Raw genomic sequence first — 21983 nt, forward strand, 5'->3', positions numbered from 1 at the left:
AGCCGGGATTGAACCGGGGGCTTTCCCATGTAAAGTAAACGTGATAATCACTGCACTGGGGAAATGAATGTGAATCCCCCCCCCGGGACAGAGGGGAACTGACCATCCATCTCTAGCTCTAATTCCCAAACAGAAAATGCTGCCAAGAATCAGCAAGTCAGGCTGAGTCTGTGGCCGCTCTCGGCGTTTGAAACCGTCACAATGCCCAGGTGATTGACGGCAGCTCCAGACCAATAGGAAGAGGGTGCGCGGCTGGAGGTCCCAGCAGCTGGATCTGGTCCTCCAACCAATCGGAGTGAACGAGGAGGCGGGGCCAGGCTGTGACTGAAGCATGCGCAGCGCGGGTAATGACGATGGAGAGACGGGTCCACAATGGGTAAAGGGGGGAGAGGACGGGGCGGAGGAAGCGATGGATCCGGCGGGTGGACGGAGAGGCTCCGGAAACATGTTGTGTAAACCGCAAACCCCGGAAATAAACTGACCGGTTCCCCCTCCCCCGTTTACACCGAGCGGGGCGGCAGCTCCCAGATCAATGAAGAGCCGGTTTGTATCAGTTTGGACATTGGTTTCAGAGGCTGGTCCCTGGTCTCCAGCGTCGGTTCTTCATCATTGAATCATTGAATGGTTACAATACAGACGGAGGCCATTCAGCCTGTCCTGGCTCTCTGCAAGAGCAAATCAGCTAGTCCCACTCCCCTGCCCTTCACTAACAAGACCAGCAGCAGATATTTCCCATCCCCAGTTACCTGTGGAGAAGATGATGTTTGACCTTCTTGAACCACTGCAGTCCATGTGGTGAAGATGCTCCCACAACGATGGACAATACAGACTGGGTGGCAGATTCCCTTCCCAAAAGGACATTAGTGAACCAGTTGGGTTTTTACAAAAAATGCAGCAGCTTTAATGGTCACTTCTTCCTAGTGCCAACCGTAAAAATTACCAGGTTCATTCGGCTTAGTTTCACAACCTGCCTTTGTGTTTTTGTGGGTTCTCTTTCACTCATTTATTTTCTGTTTTAAATTAATTTCACAGGGTATTAGAAGGGCAGGATTTGCAGTCGTGAAATTCAAACCAAACATCACATCGGGACCTGACAAGAGTTGCCAATTTACCATAACCTGAATATCATCACATTTTGAACATGGAAGGAAAAAACACCATTCAGATGGGGGAGAAACCGTGGAAATGTGGAGACTGTGAGGAAGGATTCAGATCCCCATGTAAACTGGAAGCTCATCGGCGCAGTCACACTGGGGAGAGGCAATTCACCTGCCCTGAGTGTGGGAAGGGATTCAGTCGGTCATCCAAGCTGCTGCAACACCAGAGAGCTCACAATGGGGAAAGGCCATTCACCTGCTCCCAGTGTGAGAAGGGATTCGCTCAGTCATCCCATTTAGTGAGACACCAGCGAGTTCATAGTGGGGAGAGGCTGTTTACCTGTTCCGAGTGTGGGAAGGGATTCACTCGATCATCAGGGCTGCTGACGCACCAGCGAGTTCACACTGGGGAGAGGCCGTTCATCTGCTCCCAGTGTGGAAAGGGATTTGCTCAGTCATCCAACTTGCTGAAACACCAGTGAGTTCACAGGTAACTATGGTGATGGATTTTGCTGTTAATCACATCCAGGACTGAACCATGTTCATTGGCGTCTGTCGCTGCTGATGTTCATAAACTCCAGTCATATGGATTAATAGTCTGGATAAAAGTCAAGTAAATCAGCTTTGTGTTAAACATAGCGTGTTGAATCTTTTTAATATCTCTAACATAAGTTAGTTCCTTTTGAAGGGCTCTCCCTCTCCCCTGTCTCCTCCATCCTCACCTCCAACAACAAGTGTGATGGAGCATCTTTGTCCCTAAGATTGAGACAATCTGATCAGCTGCCTCTGCTGCTTCCCTCCCTTCCACTAGCGCACTGGGAAAAACTGTCTCTGAAGTCCCCCCTTGTCCGAGCCCTGATCTCACATCTTTCTCCAGTTTCGCCCCTATCTTCTGTTTCCCTCAGAGCTCACCTTATCCATGAGACCTGCCTTCTGCTCCCTTAATCCTATTCTCACTAAACTGCTGACCATCCAGCTTCCATATTTTAGCTAACCTTGTTGGCAGTTCTCTGTCTCTTCTGGTTCTGTCCCTCACCTTTAAATCCACCGTCCTCACCCATCATTACAAAAACAACCTTTGAACTCACCAGCTTTGCAAACTAACGTCCCATCTCCAATTCTCCTTTCCTATCCTTGGGAGTCTCCCCAAGGATCAATCCTTGGCCCTTCCTATTTCTCATCTACATGTTGCCACAAGGTGACATCATCCAAAAGCACTGTGTTAGTTTTCACATGTACACTGACAACGCCCAGCTCTACCTCACCACCATCCCTCTCCATTCCTCCACTGTTACTAAATTATCAAACTGCTTCTCCCACATCCAGTACTGGATGAGCAGAAATTTCCTCCAATTAAAAATTGGGAAGATCAAAGCCATTGTCTTCGGTCACTACTACAAATTCAGTTCCCTAACTACCTAGTCCATCCCTCTCCCTGGGAACTCTCTGAGGCTGAACCACACTCTTCACAATCTTGGTGTCAGATTTAACTCCAAGATGAGTCTCTGACCACATATCTACACCATCACTAATACCAGATATTTCAATCTCCATAACGTCACCCGTCTCCACTCCACCACAGCTCATCTGCTGCTGAAACCCTCATCAATGCCTGTGTTACCTTTAAACTTGACGATTCCAAAACATTCCTGACCAGACTCTCACCCCACCCCCACACAGAAATGTGAGATCATCCAAAACTCTGCTGCCCCTGTTCTTTCTCACACCGTTCACTCATCACCCCCTGTGCTTGCTGATCTACATTGGCTCCTGGTCAAACAATGCCTCAATTTCAAAATTCACATCCTCATTTTCAAATCCCAACATGGCCTTGACCCTCCCTATCTCTGTAATCTCCAGTTTCACATCCTCTATTATATCTGTGCTTCTCATTCTGGCCTCTTCAACATCCCTGATTTTAATTACTCCACCAGTGGTGGCAGGGCCAAGGCATGAAACTCTGAAATTCCCTCCCTAAATTCTCTATCTCTCTCCTGATTGAAGATTCTTGTTCAAATCTGCCTCTCCAGTCAATGTTTTGGCCATGTACCTTAATGTTGCCCTATGTGTCAATATTTTCTTTATGAAACTCCTCTGAAGTACCTTGGGATGTTTTATTACGTTAATTGTATTATATAAATACAAGTTGTTACTGTTTCAGAGCAACCAGTTTGCGCACAGTAAAATTCCATAAGCAGCAATCAGACGAATACCAATTAATCCAGTTTTTTTGGTGGTGTTAGTTAGAACATGAATGTTGGCCGCACTGCACCAGGAGAACTCCCCAGTGGACAGTACGTGAAGCTGAAAGCTCTTGTGTTCATTTAGAACCTTTCACATCCTCAGAACAGTGTCGGGTGGGGGGAGGCAGTGATGTAGTGTTACTACATTGTCACTGGACTAGTAATCCAGGAACCCAGGGTAATGCTCGGGGGATCTGGGTTCAAATCCCACCAAGGCAGGTGATGGAATTTGAATTCAATAAAAATCTGGAATTAAAAGTCCAATGACAGCCATGAAACCATTGTTCATTGTTGTAAAAACCTATCTGGTTCATTGATGCCCTTAAGGGAAGGAAATCTGCTGTCCTTCCCTGGTCTGGTCTATGTGTGACTCCAGACCCACAGCAAGGTGGTTGGCTTTTAAACACCCTCTGAATCGGCCCAGCAAACTACTCGGTTGTATCAAAACCACTAAAAACAAGTCAGCGCTGTGGGTGTACCTGCACCATATGGACTGCAGCAGTTCAAGAAAGCAGCTCACCACCACCTTCTCAAGGGTAATCAGGGATCAGCAGTAAATGTGACGCCCACATCCCATGAATGAATAAAAACATGTATCAATAATCAGGATACTGTTACATTAATCATCAGAATCCTATTGCATCAATAATGATGATCCTATTACATTAATGTTCAGGTCCCTATTACAATAATGATCAGAGTCCAATTACTTTAATATTCAGGATCCCAACATCTTAACAATCAGCATATTATTACATTAATAGTTTGGTACATTTTGCATCAACAATCAGGATGTTATTGTGTAAATAATCAGTGTCCTATTACATTAATAATTAGGATTCTATTACATTAATAATCAGGATCTAATTACATTAATTACACAGTTCCCACAGCATTAATAATCAGTTGCTTATTGCTGCAATAATCAGGAACTTATTGCAATTATCAGAATGCTAATACAATAATCAAAATTATTTCAATGATGATAGAAAGGTAGGTAGGAGAGTAAGCTGTGAAGAGGACATAAGGAGGCTACAAAGGGACACGGATAGGTTAAGTGAACGGGCAAAAATCTGGCAAATGGGGTGTAATGTGGGCAGATGTGGCATTGCCCATTTTGGCAGAAAGAATAAAAAAGAAGCATATTGTCTAAATGGTGAGAGATTGCAGAGCTCTGAGATTTTATTTATTCATTCACAGGATGTGAGCTTTGCTGCCTGGGCCAGCATTTACTGCCTATCCCTAGTTGCCCTTGAGAAGGTGGTGGTGAGCTGCCTTCTTGAACCGCTGCCAGTGGAGAGTTTTCCCCTTGATTCCCATTGACTTCAGTTCAACTACAGTTCTGCTTTTGCAGACCATTTCAGTGGAAATTTGCACTCTTAAACTCAAAGAGCATCAGCCCACTGAAAGCAAAGTCAGTCCAGCAGAGCATGAGCCCACTGGAAGAAAAATCAGTCTAGCAAAAAGAAACCCTTCGACCCTCCCACTTCAGCAAGTGTCAAAATGAACATGGCTCAGTTCGGATGAGATTAACAGCAGCAATAATAGCAGAATCCAACCCCTACAATCAACCATGAACTTGCTGGTGTGTCTGCAAGTTTGATAACTGAGTGAATCCCTACCCACACTCAGAGCAGGTGAATGGCCTCTCCCCAATGTGAACTCGCTGGTGATGCTGCAGATTGGAAGACAGACTGAATCCCTTCCCACATTCAGAGCAGGTGAACGGCCTCTCCTCAGTGTGAATTCGTTGGTGATTCCACAGGTCGGATGACTGGAGAAAACACTTCCCACACTCAGAGCAGGTGAATGGCCTCTCCCCGGTGTGACCACATTGATGAATCTTCAGTGCAGACGGGGTACAGAATCCTTTCCCACACTCAGAGCAGGCGAATGGCCTCTCCCCGGTGTGACCACGTTGATGAATCTTCAGTGCAGACAGGGTACAAAATCCTTTTCCACACACAGAGCATGTGAATGGCCTCTCCCCAGTGTGAACACATCGATGGGTTTCCAGTGCAGACGGGATCCGGAATCCCTTTCCACAATCCCCACATTTCCACGGTTTCTCCATGGTGGGGGTTTCCTTCTTTCTTTCCAGGTTTGACGGTCAGTTGAAGCCTCATCCACACACACAACACGTGTACCGTCTCTCCCTGTTATGAATGGTATGATGCACTGGAATACACTCACTCAGGTCTCTCTGTCTCGGTGATTTTCCAGTCACACTGATGTTTTAAATCTTTTGGAGCAGACAAAACAGACAAACATTTCTTCTTCTAGATTCAAAGGCCGATAATATTCAGGTCCCAATGAATCAGGTGACTGTTAGATTCTTACATGACGTTTGGTTTGATAATCTGTCTGCAAATCCGCCCATTCCAATATCCTGAAAAGGAGTTTACAAAGGTCACCATTGTCAGTACAGGATAGAAATTTGGACCAGGCAATTCTAGTTCCGATGGATGATTCTTTCCTCTCTTGTTCCTCAAAAGCTGTAAATCTTCATCCCACATACTTTCCCTCCATTCTCACTCTACTATACCTAATATGCACCCTTCCGATTCTCCTGAAGGTACAAAACATGCTGATCTACTGATCAAAAACAGAATTACCTGGAAAAACTCAGCAAGTCTGGCAGCATCGGCGGAGAAGAAATCAGTTAACGTTTCGAGCCTTCATGGCCCTTCGGTTCTGCCGAAGGGCCATGAAGGCTCGAAACGTTAACTGATTTCTTCTCCGCCGATGCTGCCAGACTTGCTGAGCTTTTCCAGGTAATTCTGTTTTTGTTTTGGATTTCCAGCATCCGCAGTAGCTTTTAGCTTTTTGTTCTGATCTACTGATCTATGCTTACCAGTTCAAAATATCTATTGGACAAAAATTCATGTAACATCGAGTACTGTATTACATGATACATGGGGGATGTAAGGAAGTACTTTATTTGGGAAGTGAGTGGTCATGACATGGAACTCTCCACTTAAGAGGGTAGTGGAAGCAGAGACGATCAATGTTTTTAAAATGAAATGGGATGGCACTTGAAGGAAATAAATTTGCAGGGGAATGGGGATATAGAGGGGGAATGAGACTGACTGACTGAATTGCTTGACAGAGAGTCAGCATTGACTCATGTTGCCAAATGGATTTCTTCTGTGCTGTAATGACTATGACTGGAAATATACTAAGTAGCTACAGTACTATATTGCAAGACTAGAAATAATGATAAATGTACTTTATTACAGAAACATTAAAAATGTATCAAATATACAGCATATGACAACACAACATACTTTGTCCCATATTAATTTACTGTCCCCTTAAATGCCAGCCATCTCCTGGGGAAACCGCCTCTTTAATTAGAAACATTAGGAACGAGGCCATCCTTTTCACCAGACAAATAAATATGTCGAGCTGAGGGAGCAAAGGATACCAATGTCTTTAAGAGTGAGAGAGACCTGGGCCAACTTTTCCAGAGTCTGCACCCTCCCTGGATTCACTTCCTTTCCCTTCAGTTCCAGCAAGTCAACAATTTAAACCATAATTAGAAAAGAAATGGAAAGGAGGAGAAAAGAAAGTGTTTTACTCACAGAAGTAGGACAGAGGAAGAAGTTTTGTTGCGTGTGAAGCTGAATCTTCATTCAGAGCTTGTTAATCTGCTCATTACAGCTTTGCTGGGCAGTAATGAACATGTTCACAAGCTCATTGTCCAACACCCGCATTCAGACAATGGGGGAAGCTCCGTGCAGCCATTGGCACAAAGCCCAATTCAGGTCCACCAGCTCTTCGCATTGGTCAACCCCGGATCGACCACAATGAGGGAGCGTGACCCCTGCCCACGTGGGGGCGGGAGAGACTTTGACCTCTAGACGCACTGAGCTATTGTCCAATCCGCAATATTTTGCTTCTGTAACCAGTGCTATCGCTCCCAATGGGACACTGTACTGGGGACGAACCTCTGAGTCAGTGTGACGTCTACAATAGAACACTGCCTGAATCAGCCAGCAGGAATCACTCTGCTCTGCGGTGACGTCCTCTGGTTCCAGTCTGCAGGCCGCGCGGACACGGAAGCCCCACGCCAATACTTCCTCGAGACAAGGTCTCCAGGCAACCCGACTGACGGCTCCGGCCAATAGCGAGCGCTGGAGGACCGGAAGGACTTTGGTCCTCCAGTCAATCAGAGGAAGGGTTCACACAGACCAAAACTTCCTCCTGTGTCCAGGATCTGTGAGTTTGTTTGCGTTGAAAAGAAAGAGAAGAGGTACAGGCGGGGTTGAGAGGTTGAGGTTTTCAGGAGAAAAGGGAATAATTCAGTAACAGAGTAGTGAAGCTGTGAGTTGGAGAAGGAGATGGAGAGGGAGGAAGTCTGAGCAGCTGGGAAAAGAAGAGCAAAAAGGTTGATTGGGGGAATCCAACAATGAGAGATCCAGAGGCTGAGACCCTTGGGGCTGCCTGTGGAAATGGGCTGTGGGAAGACAGCCCTCTGAACAGACTTCAGTCCAACCTCCTGGAGGAGGAAAGGAACTGAATGTATACCTTGGAAATACAGAGAGTTGTGGGACTCTGTAACTGGAATTAGTGTCAAATATGCTGAGGGGGGAATTGCTTGTGATTTTGTGGAAGATGCTTTTATTGTACGAGCTATTTAAAGTGAAATTTAGCTCTTATTAAAAAAAAGTTTTTCTTTTTTAATGCATGCTTCATTTATGTTGATTTTAGTTTGACTGTTACAGTAAAAGTTAAAAGTGAAACCTTGCCCTTCGGTTTATTCCGTTGGGGTTGTCTGGAAATTTGTTTCTTTATTTTAAGGTTACCGTTCTTCATGGGGATTGTAACAACAGAGATGTGTCTAGTGTTGTTATATGTTACATATTAGATATGTCATTTATGGTTCTGTAGTAAAGTTCATTGATTATTATTTCTAGTCTTGTAATATAGTACTGTAGGTATGTTATATATTTCCAGTCATAGAGTCATTTCAGCACGGACAAAGACAATTCGGTTACTCAAGTCCATGCCAACTCCCTATAGAGAAATCCAGTCAGTCCCATTCCCCCTCTATATCCTGGTAACACTGCAAGTTTATTTCTTTCAAGTGTCCATCCAATTTAATTTTTAAACCATTGATTATCTCCGCTTCCACCACCCTTGTATGGAGTGAGTTCCAGTTCATTTTCAGGGCCCTGTGTCCTGGACAGGAAGCAGTGAGCATGTATCTGTCAATCAGCATGAACTGGCACCTTCAGGAGAACTTGGAGAGTGTATATGAGGGACAGCAGAGTGAGATTAGTGGGAAAGTGTGTGTGGTGGAGGTTTACACCTTTTCAGGAATGAAAGAAGAAAAAGTGTTCATGTAAACTAGAATTGTCTGTCCTCAGCTTCTATCCTGTAATGACAGTGTTGAATTGTGTAAACTCCTTTTACAGGATATTGGAAGGAGAGGATCTGAAGTCAGGAATCTCAAAACAAACATCACATTAAGATCTGACAGTCACTCAATTAATCACAATGTGAATATCATTGGCCTTTGAATTTAGACAGAAATGTTTGTCTGTTCTGTCTCTTCAAAAGGTGTAAACATCAGTGTGACTGGAAAAGCACTGAGACACACACACCCGTGCGAGTGTGTTCATGTTACGCAGCCTGAAAAAACATCACACCATTCATGGTGAGAAGAGACTGGACACGTATTCTGTGCGAGGACGAGGCTTCAACTGATCATCAAAACTGGAAGGACAAAAGGCACCAGGGAGAAACCGTGGAAGTGTGGGGACTGTGGGAAGGGATTCAAAGGCCCATCTGAGCTGGAGATTCGTCGACGCAGTCACACTGGGGAGAGGCCGTTCACCTACTCCGTGTGTGGGAAGGGATTCATTAAGTTATTCAACCTGCTGATACACCAGAGAGTTCACACTGGGGAGAGCCCATTCATCTGCTCCATGTATGGGAAGGGATTTGCGGAGTCATCCAGCTTCCGGAGACACCAACGAGCTCACACTGGGGAGAGGCTGTTCACCTGCTCTGTGTGTGGGAAGGGATTCAGTGAATCATCCACCCTGCAGAGGCACCAGGCGGTTCACACTGGGGAGAGGTCATTTACCTGCTCTCTGTGTGGGGGAAGGGATTCACTCAGTCAACCAGTCTGCGGACAGACCGACGTGCTCACACTGGGGAGAGGCCTTTCACCTGCTCCGTGTGTGTGGGAAAGGATTCACTGAGTCATCCAACCTGCTGAGTTAGCATGGCAGTCACACCAATTAGAGACTTTTTAAATACTCTGACTGTGGGTGTTCATTATATCATTTGGGCTTCAGTATATACAGGTGGTAGGCATTGATTGGTTGGTTACATGAGCGCATATGAAGAGGCACTTACTGACACAGAGTGGAGTTAGGAGGTATATACCAATAATGTTTCACTCTGTGAATAAATCTATACCGATAAGATTGGCTCCAGTTTCTTCCTTCACCATAAGACTGTCAGGACTGAATGACCGGGGAACAATTAACAGGTGTTTCAGGTCTAACTCACAATATCATTGTGTGGTGAACTGCCCAAAGCAGAAAATCAGGGTCTTCAGAGTGACACATGACATTGAGAATTCTGAGGCTGAAGATGATAATGATCACTCTGAATAAACTGTACCAATTAGAAGGAGCTTTGACTAAGTTATGAGTGTGTCCTATTGTAAACCTTCCCTTGGCAGGTGACTCCATAACAAGGTAGATGCCATGGATCGAAAGGAATGGGACAAAGACAAATATTTTCATTCTACACTTTATAGGCATGGTAACCGATTTAGTCTTTCTCCAATAAGACATCCCAAGGACAAAAGGGTGATTATCGACCAAGTCATTGGAGAAATAGATAGGGAGGGTTTAAACTAGATTGGCAGGAGGATGGGAACCTGAGGGGAAATTCAGAGAGGAGAGGAGAAAAACTGGCAGTGGGAAGTAGAGAAGTATTAGCTGATAAGGAGGATATAACAGAGAGTAGCATCAAGGTAAGTAGAATACTCGGAGAGTCTGATAGAACTAGAGTAGGCTATCGTAAGTCATTAAATGGAGTCAGAGCAAGGGGGAAAATTTAAAAAGCCTAAGTCAGTATTAATGTGCATATATGTGAATGCACGGAGTGTGATTAATAAGATTGGTGAACTAAAGGCATGGGCTGACAAATGAAACTATGATATTGTTGCTATAACTGAGACCTGGCTCAAAGAAGGACAGGACTGGGCATTAAATGTTCCTGGGTATAAGGTATTTAGTAGGGACAGAAAAGGAAGAAAGTTGGGGAGGGCGTGGAGTGGCTGTATTAATTAAAGATGGTATTACAGTACTGGAGAGAGAGGATGTTCCAGAGGGGTCAAGTATGGAATTGTCCTGGCTAGAGGTTGATAAGGGCAATTTTGTTGATGTTGTGTACATGGATTTGCAAAAGGCATTTGATACAGTGCCACAGAACAGACTTGTGAGCAAAATTCTAGCTCATAGAATAAAAGAGAAAGTAGGAACTTGGATAAGAAATTGGCGGAGTAACAGGAAACAGAGTAGTGATAAATGGTTGTTTTTCAGATTGGAGGAAGATCTGTAGTGGAGTTTCCCAGGGTTCAGTGTTGGGACCCTTGCTCTTGATATATATTAATGACCTAGACTGTGGTGTGCAGGGCATGATTTCAAAATTTGCAGATGATACGAAGATTGGAAGCATTGTCGACTGTGACGAGGATAGTCTTGAACTTTAAAAGGACAGACACATTGGTGGACTGAGCAAATAGCAGATGAAGTTCAATGCAGAGAAATGGGAGGTGATTCATTTTGGCAGGAAGAATGTGGAGAGACAGTATGAAATAAAGGTAGAAACTCTTAAGGAAATGCAGGAACATAAGGACATCAGTGTATATGTATATAACTCATTCAAGGTGGCAATGCATTTTGAGAGCAGTTAATAAAGCATATGGTATCCTAGGCATTATTAATAGGGGCATTGAGTACAAGAGTAAGGAGGTCATTTTAAACTTGTGTAAGACACTAGTTAGGCCTTATCTGGAGTACTGCATCCAGTTCTGGGCGCCATACTTGAGGAAGAGTGTGAAGGCATTGGAGAGAGTACAGAGGAAATTCACAAGAATGATTCCAGGGATAAATAACTGTAGCTATGAGGTAAGATTGGAGAGGCTGGGACTGTTTTCCTTGGAGAAAAGAAGGCTGACAGGAGACTTGATAATCAAGATCCTGAGGAGTATGGACAGGGTAATTAGTGAGAAACTGCTCCGACTCAAGAGAACATCAAGAACTAGAGGGCACGGATTCAAATTAATGGGCAAAAGGAGAAGTGATGTGAGGAAAACATATTCACCCAGAGGGTGATTGGAGCCTGGAACGAACTTCCTGAGAGGGTGGCTGAGGCAGGTTCGATCGAGGTATTCAAAAGGGAATTGGATTGCTACCTGAAAAGAGAGAATGTGCAAGGTTACGGGGATAAGGCAGTGGAGTGGGATTAGGTAGAATGCTTTTTCAGCGAGCCAGTGCAGACTCAATGGGCCGAACGGCCTTCTTCTGCATTGTGAAGATTCTGTGACTAGACCTAGGGCACCAGCTAAATTTCTGACTGATAATTGAGGGGAATTTGCGAATGATGAGTTTAGAGACATATGTGAAAACATGAATATTATGGTCATGAACACCGCAGCTGAAAGTCCTTTCAGCAATGGACTCTGTGAAAGGAATCACTCAGTGATCCATGAAATGTTGCATAAAGTTTTAGCTGATCAGCCAAACTGCAAGTTGATAACTGCACTGGCATGGACAATTCATGTAAAGAATTCACTTCAGATGGTTGGAGGTATAGTCCCTATCAATTGGTCTGTGGGAGAAATCCCAATTCACCCTCTGTGCTGGACAACAGCCCTCCTGCTTTAGAAGGGGTGATCATTGGTCATCAATAATCAGTTTATTTCACACAAATAAGTGCTCGAACTAAGAAACTATTGGGGATTCTAGTTGAGGGGTGTCTTATAATTTAATGCTCTGTACAAAATAAGGAAAATCATATTTTTTCTCTTTGATTTGTTTTGAAATATTGTTTGTATGCATTGTTACGATCCCGGTCAGAACCATTAATGATTAAAGAGAAATTCGAACACCCAAGTGATAAACTGGAAGAATTACACCACAAGATTCCACATTTTCCAACAAAAACAAACTTTACTGTATACATCAAAGAAAATTCAAAATCAGCTCTCCAGAATACACTTTAATTCTCCTCAGTATTCCAGCTGTTCTCCAGGTTCCAAGATTTTATGGGGGTCCTTCCATTAGCTTTTGGCTAAACAACCTTCCAACTTTCCTTTAAGACCTCAAAACTGTGGACTCCTCAGTCCAAATGTGAGCTTCGCTGCCTTTTTGCTGAGGGATTTAAACATTAGGATCACCCCTAGTTCCTAATGGCTCTCTAGGCCTCTAGTCCCAAAGCTGGTTCACGGCTCCTGGGCCCACAGCTGACTGCTTCCAAGCGAACTGCAGACTGCCTGCTTTCTGTGAGAAACACCCAGAATTCCAACCAAGGCTCCACCCTGAATCACTTATCCCATGGTAACAGAGACCAGTTGGGATGTCCAATTGATATTTAAATTATTTAACTTTTAGCTTCAAAACCAAGCCTCTTTTTCCCTGAGGTCTTCATGAAGAATTCATCTCTCTAACAAAGACAGGACAAGAATCGTCAGACCCAATGTCTCCAGGTCTCCAGCTAAAAGAGCCCACCTGCCATTTTGCAGTTCTTACCCTTAATCAACATGGGCCACATCTTGGGATTGTGAACTCCCTTTGGATGTTTCTGTCAGATTCCCATTCCAGGTTTTCCATTTCTCATACATTTCAAAAACCAATACAATTCCCAAACTAAAAGCAATATTTCTAAAATGTATGAATAATGAAACTAGATCTTCGCAACACCTTCCCCAGGAAGAAATGAAAATATCTCATCCTCGTAATATCCCATTTAGAATATTACAACTTACAACCTGCTGTACATCTTAACGACAGCCATGATCTTATCGAATGGTGGAGCAGGCTCGAGGGGCCAAATGGCCGACTCCTGCTCCCAAGTCGTATGTTTTCCTTTGTTCAACTATCTTATAACCTGCAATACACATAATAATCCCTGAAGGGTGACCTGATGGAAACATGAAAGATTCTGAAGGGGTTCAATAATCCAATAGAGATTTCATGAGATTCCCCAGCGAGTGGTGAGAATGTAGAACTCACTACCACAGTGAGTAGTTGAGGTGAATAGCATGAATACATTTAAGGTGAAGTTAGATACAAATGTGAGGGAGAAAGGAATAGAAGGCCATTCTAGGATGACGGGACTGACATATGAGGAGAGATTGAGACAGTTAGGATTATATTCACTGGGGTTCAGAAGAATGAGGGGGGATCTCATAGAAACCCATAAAATTCTAACAGGACTAGACCGGGTACATGCGGGAAGGATGTTCCCGATAGTGGGGGGGTCCAAAACCAGGGATCACAGTCTGAGGATACGGGGTAGACCATTTAGGACTGAGAAGAGGAGAAATTTCTTCACCCAGAGAGTGGTGAGCCTGTGGAATTCACTACCAAAGAAAGTAGTTGAGGCCAAAGCATAGTTTTTTCAAGAAGGAGTTGGATATAGCTTCACTTCACATCCGAATTCACTCAAGAGAATGAGGATGAAAGTATCGAACTCGGAGAGAGAGACTGCAAAGTTCTTGAGCAAATTGATATAAGGAGTGACAAGGTATTGGAGGTGTTGGCAGGCTTAAAAGTGGACAAATCTCAAGGTCTAGATGATTTGTGTCCAGACTGCTGAGGGAGGCAAGGGAGGAGATCACAGGGGCTCTGACCCAAATTTTTAATTCCTCTCTGGCCACGGGGGAAGTGCCAGAGGACTGGAGAACAGCTAATGTGGTTCCACTTTTTTAAGAAGGGTTGTGGAGATAAGCCAGGGAACTACAGACCATTGAGTCTCACATCAGTGGTAGGGAAACTATTGGAGAAAATTCTGAAGGAGAGAATTTATCTCCACTTGGAGAGGCAATGTTTGATCAGGGATAGTCAGCATCGCTTTGTCAGAGGGAGGTCGTGCCTAACAAATTTGATTGAATTTTTTGAGGAGGTGACCAGGTGTGTAGATGAGGGCGGTGCAGTTGATGTAGTTTATATGGATTTCAGCAAAGCCTTTGACAAGGTCCCAGATGGGAGACTTAGAAAAAAGTCAAATGCACATGGGATACGGGGTAATTTGATAAGGTGATTCAAAATTGGCTTAGTTGTAGGAGACAGAGGGTGATGACAGAAGGTTGCTTTAGTGACTGGAAGCCAGTGTCCAGTGGCACATCACAGGGACCTGTGCTCGGTCCCCTATTATTTGTCATTTATATAAACGCCATAGATGACTATGTGGGGGGTAGGATTAGTAAGTTTGCGGATGACACAAAGATTGGCCGGGTGGTTAACAGTGAGGTTGAGTGTCTTGGGCTACAGGAAGATATAGATGGGATGGTCAAATGGGCAGTTAAGTGGCAGATGGAATTTAACCCTGAAAAGTGTGAGGTGATACACTTTGGAAGGACTCATTTGACAAGGAAATATTCAATGAACGGCATGACACTAGGAAGTTCTGAGGAACAAAGGGACCTTGGCGTGTGTGCCCATAGATCTCTGAAGGTGGAGGGGCATGTTAGTGGGATGGTGAAAAAGACATATGGAACACTTGCCTTTATCAATCGAGGCATAGATTACAAAAGTAGGGAGATTATGTTGGAGTTGTATAGAACCTTAGTGAGGCCACAGATGTAGTACTGTGTGCAGTTCTGGTCGCCACATTATAGGAAGGATGTGATTGCACCGGAGGGGGTGCAGAGGAGATTCACCAGGATGTTGCCTGGGATGAAACATTTGGAACCATAGAACCATAGAAATGTTACAGCACAGGAGGAGGCTATTCAGCCCATCTTGTCCACGCCAGCCCGAGGACACCCAGGTGCCCTTTCTAATCCTACCTTCCTGCACCTGGCCTATAGCCCTGCAGCTTACAGCACTTAAGGTGCCGATCCCGGTACTTTTTAAAAGAGTTTAAAGTTTCTGCCTCTACCACCAACTTGGGCAGCGAATTCCAGACACCCACTACCCTCTGCGTAAAAAAGTTCTTCCTCATATCCCCCCTGCACGTTCTGCCACTTATCTTGAATCTATGTCCCCTGGTTCTAGAATTTTCCATCAAGGGAAACAATTTTATCCTGTAAGTTTATGAAGAGAGGTTGGATAGACTTGGGTTGTTTTCATTGGAGCAGAGAAGACTGAAGGGCGACCTGATCGATGTGTACAAGATTATTCGGGGCATGGACAGGGTGGATAGGGAGCAGCTATTCCCCTTAGTTGAAGGGTCAGTCACGAGGGGACATAAGTTCAAAGTGAGGGGCAGGACGTTTAGGGGGGATGTGAGGAAAAACTTTTTTACCCAGAGGGTGGTGACGGTCTGGAATGCGCTGGCTGGGAGGGTGGTGGAGGCAGGTTGCCTCACATCCTTTAAAAAGTACCTGGATGAGCACTTGGCACATCATAACATTCAAGGCTATGAGCCAAGTGCTGGTAAGTGGGATTAGGTAGGTAGATCAGGTGTTTCTCACGTGTCGGTGCAGACTCGATGGGTTGAAGGGCCTCTTCTGCACTGTGTGATTCTGTGATAGCTCTTGGGGCGAAAGGGATCAAAGGATATGGGAAGAAACTGGGAGCAGGCTATTGAGTTGGATGATCAGCCATGATCATGATGAATGGTGGAGCAGGCTCGAATGGGCCAAATGGCCTACTCCTGCTCCTATTTTCTATGTTTCCATGATATGCTGATGGGGGGAGATGAAGAGGGGAGGGTGGAGGCTCATGTGGAACATAAATACTAACATAGACCAATTTAGGCAACTGGTCTGGCTCTGTGCTGTAGACTCAATGGAACAGAGACAAATGTATCTATTTTAGATCTACCTGTCGTGGTTAGAAAAACAACATTTACTATCCAGGATAAAATAAATGTCCTTCATCAGATTTTGCACATTATTTCAGTGCAAATGAGCACTCCCAGGCTCACAGAGCATCAGTCCACTGGAAGCAAAGTCGTGAGGCTGTGCAGCCCATCAGAAAGAGACCCTCCCACTTCACCAAGTGTCAGAATGAACATGGTTCAATCCTGGATGTGATTCACAGCAGCAATAACAGCAGAATCCAACCCCTGCAGTCACTTGTGAACTCGCTGGTGTGCCTGCAGGTTGGATGATGTTCTAAATCTCTTTGCACAGCAAGAGCAGCTGAAAGGTCTCTCCTCAGTGTGAATGCGTTGGTGAACCATCAGGTCCCGAGAGGTCTTGAAACAACCCCCACAGTCAGAGCATTTAAAAGGTCTCTCATTGGTGTGGGTGACATGATGTCTCAGCAGGCTGGACGATGTACTGAATCCCTTCCCACACACACAGTACGTGAACGGCCTCTCCCCTGTATGAACTCGCTGGTGTGTCAGCAGGGTGAATGAGTGAATCCCTTTCCACACGTGGAGCAACTGAATGGCCTCTCCTCGGTGTGAACTTGCTGGTGCCTCAGCAGGGTGGATGAATCTCTGAATCCATTCCCACACTCGGAGCAGGTGAACGGCCTCTCCTCAGTGTGAATCCATCATTGTGTCAGCAGGGTGGATGAGTCAGTGAATCCCTTTCCACACACGGAACAGATGAACAGCCTCTCACCATTGTGAACTCGCTGGTGCCTCTGCAGGGAAGATGAATCTCCGAATTCCTTCCCACACTCAGAGCAGGTGAACAGCCTCTCCCCAGTGTGAATTTGCTGGTGTTTCCGCAGGGTGGAATGATAACTGAATGCCTTCCCACACTCAGAGCAGGTGAACGGCCTTTCCCCGGTGTGAGCACGTCGGTGTGTCTGCAGGCTGGATAACTGAGTAAAGCCCTTCCCACACTCAGAGCAGGTGAATGGTCTCTCCCCAGTGTGAACTCACTGGTGTCTCAGGAGGGCAGATGACTGACTGAATCCCTTACCACACATGGAGCAGGTGAATGGTCTCTCCCCAGTGTGAACTCACTCATGCTTGCATAAGGTGGATGAATCATTGAATCCTTTCCCACACTCGGAACAGGTGAATGGCCTCTCCCTGCTGTGAATGGGTGAATGAGTTTCCAGCTGACATGGGAATCTGCATCCCTTCCCACAGTCCCCACACTTCCATACTTTCTCCATGGTGCCAATGGCCTTCTTTCTATGCAGGTTCAGCGATCATTTGAAGCCTTGTCCACACACAGAACAAGTGTACAGTCTCTCCCCACTATGAATGTTGTGATTTTTTTTCTGGCTGTGTAACCAGTTAAAGCTCTTTCCACAGTCAGTGCACTGGAACTCAGGTGAGTGTATCTTGGTGATTTTCCAGTCAAAGTTATGTTTAAAACCTTTTGAAGCAGACGGAACAGACAAACATTTCTTCTTCTAGATTGAAATGCCATTGGTATTCAGGTCCTGAAGAACCAAGTGACTCTGTCAGATCTTGATGTGAAGTTTATTTTGAGATTTGTGTCTTCAAATCCTCACCTTCTAATATCCTGTAAAAGGAGATTATAAAAGTCATCACTTTCAGTCGGGAACAGAAATTCAGAACAGACAATTCTAGTTTCTATGGAACATTCTTTCTTCTGTCATTCCCCAAGTCTGTAAATTTCTGTTCCCCACAGCAACCGCCCCCCCATCCCGCCCCCGCCCCCACCCCCACCCCCACCCCCACCCCAACCCGCCGGCTCTCCCTCCATTCTCACTCTGCTATACCTCATATGCATCCTCCTATTTCTCCTAAAGGTATCAATTTATTCTCACTGCTTCCTAGGCTGGACAATGAGACCTGAAAATCTTCATGCAGGCTGCTCGCCATATACATATATCTATATTACTGGACAAAAAATGTGTGTAATATACAGTACTATATCATTTGGTTAGAGATATAGTGGGGATGTGAGGAAGAGCTTTTCTTAGGTAGCGAGTTGCCATGACCTGGAATTCACAGTTTAAGAGGGTGATGGAAGCAGAGACGACCAATAATTTCACAATGAAATTGGATGGACACTTCAAAGAAATAAACTTCCAGGGGAATGCGGATACAGAAGGGGGAATGGGACTGACTGGATTGCTCTACAGAGAGTTGCCATGGACTCGAGCTGCCAAATGGACACCTTCTGTACAGTAATGACTCCACAACTGTAAATATATAAGGTAGCTTATCATGAAGCTATTAATGTATATAATGTTATTGGAATTATTTTAAAAATTGGACTTGTAGTAGGTCTGTGTCTGTGAGTGTGTATGTGTGGCTTAATTGGATTAAAGGTAGATAGTCTGGGTGCTTTGATCTACAGTAGTTTTGAGGTGGTAATTGGGTGAACAGTAAATTAAAAGACAAAGAGTTTATTTGCATTTGTTGAATAAACCATTCAAAAGAAGGGAGTAAAATCTTTCACCTAGCTAGAAGACCAAGGAATGTGTCCATATTACTAATAAAATTGGTACTATGAAAGGGGTTTAATTGTTAGAAGAGGTGGAGTTCAAAGATGTAGTGATACAATGAGAATTTACATTCAAAGGGAAAGCTAGAGGAGTGTGTGTGCAGGTCAGAGGCATGTAACATCTAAAAAGCCTGTAAGCCCTACAACTGTCTGCAAATAAAAGGTGTGGCTATGGGTACCCGCATGGGCCCCAGCTATGCCTGTCTCTTTATGGGGTATGTGGAACATTCCTTGTTCCAGTCCTACTCCGGCCCCCTCCCACAACTCTTTCTCCGGTACATTGATGATTACTTCGGTGCTGCTTCATGCTCTCGTCGGGACCTGGAAAAATTTATTAATTTTGCTTCCAATCTCCACCCCTCCATCATTTTCACATGGTCCATCTCTGACACTTCTCTTCCCTTCCTTGACCTCTCTGTCTCAATTTCTGATGATAGACTGTCGACCAATATCCATTACAAGTCTACCGACTCCCACAGCTACCTCGACTACAGCTCCTCACACCCCGCTTCCTGTAAGGACTCCATCCCATTCTCTCAATTCCTTCGCCTCCGTCGCATCTGTTCTGATGACGCTACCTTCAAAAACAGCTCCTCTGACATGTCCTCCTTCTTCCTTAACCGAGGTTTTCCACCCACGGTCGTTGACAGGGCCCTCAACCGTGTCCGGCCCATATCCCGCGCATCCTCCCTCACGCCTTCTCCTCCTTCCCAGAAACATGATAGGGTCCCCCTTGTCCTCACTTATCACCCCACCAGCCTCCGCATTCAAAGGATCATCCTCCGCCATTTCCGCCAACTCCAGCATGATGCCACCACCAAACACATCTTCCCTTCACCCCCCCTGACAGCATTCCGTAGGGATCGTTCCCTCCGGGACACCCTGGTCCACTCCTCCATCACCCTCTACTCCTCAACCCCCACCTATGGCACCTCCCCATGCCCACGCAGAAGATGCAACACCTGCCCCTTCACTTCCTCTCTCCTCACCGTCCAAGGGCCCAAACACTCCTTTCAAGTCAAGCAGCATTTCACTTGCATTTCCCCTAACTTAGTCTACTGCATTCGTTGCTCCCAATGCGGTCTCCTCTACATTGGAGAGACCAAACGCAAACTGGGCGACCGCTTTGCAGAACACCTGCGGTCTGTCCGCAAGAATGACCCAAACCTCCCTGTTGCTTGCCATTTTATCACTCCACCCTGTTCTCTTGCCCACATGTCTGTCCTTGGCTTGTTCCAGTGAAGTCCAACGCAAACTGGAGGAACAGCACCTCATCTTCCGACTAGGCACTTTACAGCCTTCCGGGCTGAATATTGAATTCAACAACTTTAGATCTTAAACTCCCCCTCTCCCCCCATCCCCACCCCGTTTCTCCCCCCTCCCTTTTTTTTCCAATAATTTATATAGATTCTTCTTTTCCCACCTATTTCCATTATTTTTAAATCTAAAACTAAAACTTTGTCAATCTTTCCACCCCACCCCCACTAGAGCTGTACCTTGAGTATCCTGTCTTCCGTTCTTAATTAGCACCTTTCTTAGACAATATCACCACCTTCAACACCTCTTTGATCCTTTTGTCTGTAACATCTTTTGATTATCTGCTCCTATCACTGCTTGCTTATCTCTACAATCACCACACCCTCAACTTCTCTCTCCCCCCGCCCCCCCACCTTAAACCAGCTTATATTTCATCTTTCTCCTAACTATGCTTCAGTTCTGCCGAAGGGTCATGAAGACTCGAAATGTTGACTGATTTCTTCTCCACCGATGCTGCCAGACCTGCTGAGTTTTTCCAGGTAATTCTGTTTTTGTTTTAAATTGAAAGGAACCTCATTTTGAATTCGTAAGATGATATGTACTTTGCCTTGTGTCTGTTTAAAGTCTATGAGTTGTTCTTGCCTTGGTGAAGATTTACCTGGGAGTGATTAATTTAGGGATTTGTTTAAAAATTATGGTAGTAATTTGTAGACATGTATATGTGTTTAATTTCTTGTTAAATGAATAAACGTTTAAGTTAGTTTAGATTAAAAAAAACCTTTTAAGACTGTGGTTTTATTTCTGAATTCAGAGCTGCATCTCAAAACATACCAATTGAAAATATAGGTTTTGACAGTTGTTCAAGTTTCTATCTGGGATTTAAACAACTCAGCCTTTACCAACTGCTGTGTCATAACATCGCTGCAGTACTACATTACACGACTAGAATAATAAATATACTTCAGTACAGAAGCATAAATAATATATCCAATATGTACAATATTACTAGACATATCTATGTTGTTACGATCCCCTTAAAATAAACAAATTCCCAGACAACCCTCAACGGAATAAATCGAAGGACAAGATTAACTTTTAAAACTTATACTGTAACAATCAAACTAAAATCAACAAAAATGAAGCATGCATTAAAAGACAAATATTATTTGAATAGACAGGATAAATTTGACTTTAAACAGTTTATACAATAAAAAACAGGCTCCACAAAATCACAAACATTTCCCCCCTCAGCATATTTGGCACTAATTCCAGTTACAGAGTCCCACAGCTCTCTGTATTTCCCAGGTGAGGGAAAGAAAGTGTTTAACTCACAGATGTTAGACAGAGGAGGAAGTTTTAGTGTCTGTGTGAAGTTAATAACAAACGCTGTGCTGTTTAAAAGCAAACTTTGGAGAAAATGAGGGGAAGATATATAGTAAACTCCCCCCCTCCCCCCAACTCCTTCAGCTGGCAGCCCAGCGCGCATGCGCAGAAAGCGCTGCTGACCGTGTTGTCCAGAGCAGGCGCAGTGCTCTCGATCTTCTTTTGGGCCGCCGTAGACAGCAGCCATGGCCGTGGGGATTCACCAAGTGGGGTTCGCTCCGCGGCTTCTCGCTCTGGCCGGAGCCGCCAGCTGGTTGCCTGGAAACCTTGGCTCGAGAAGGTGCAGGAGGAGGCGGGGGGGTGGGGACAATGGGTGGGGGTGGCTCACGTGTCCGCGCGCCTGGCCTGCAGCCTGGAACCCGAGTACGTCACCGCGGAGCATAGCGATTCCTATTGGCTGATTCAGGCAATGTTCCATTG

General features: G+C 44.9%; 3 protein-coding genes across 3 annotated transcripts in view; 2 read left to right on the forward strand and 1 right to left on the reverse strand.

Annotated features, from left to right (window-relative positions):
• The window catches only part of LOC144697072 (uncharacterized), a 141562-nt gene that overhangs the window by 48278 nt on the left and 71301 nt on the right, over positions 1 to 21983 (forward strand). The window lies entirely within an intron of this gene.
• On the forward strand, positions 353 to 1728 carry LOC144697304 (uncharacterized). The gene is made up of 2 exons (XM_078569274.1): positions 353 to 543; positions 1033 to 1728. Exon 2 carries the CDS (start codon positions 1142 to 1144, stop codon positions 1577 to 1579), a length of 438 nt encoding a protein of 145 aa, XP_078425400.1. The 5' UTR covers positions 353 to 543; positions 1033 to 1141; the 3' UTR covers positions 1580 to 1728.
• On the reverse strand, positions 1666 to 21580 carry LOC144698429 (uncharacterized). The gene is made up of 3 exons (XM_078570370.1): positions 21513 to 21580; positions 5004 to 5729; positions 1666 to 1695 (listed from the first exon to the last, which is right to left on the reverse strand). The coding sequence occupies exons 2-3, from the start codon at positions 5412 to 5414 to the stop codon at positions 1666 to 1668; spliced, it is 441 nt and encodes a 146-aa protein (XP_078426496.1). The 5' UTR covers positions 5415 to 5729; positions 21513 to 21580.

The sequence above is a fragment of the Cetorhinus maximus genome, chromosome 23, assembly GCF_964194155.1.
Source record: "Cetorhinus maximus chromosome 23, sCetMax3.hap1.1, whole genome shotgun sequence".
NCBI lineage: Eukaryota > Metazoa > Chordata > Chondrichthyes > Lamniformes > Cetorhinidae > Cetorhinus > Cetorhinus maximus.

Bases quoted from the DNA above. Each gene is read 5' to 3' on its own strand.
- LOC144697304 (XM_078569274.1), top strand. From the start codon at position 1,142: ATGGAAGGAAAAAACACCATTCAGATGGGGGAGAAACCGTGGAAATGT.
- LOC144698429 (XM_078570370.1), bottom strand. From the start codon at position 5,414: ATGGAGAAACCGTGGAAATGTGGGGATTGTGGAAAGGGATTCCGGATC. The intron at 1,696-5,003 runs GTTCACATTGGG...ACTTTTATCCAG, and splicing joins ATCTGCAGCATCACCAGCGA to ACTATTAATCCATATGACTG.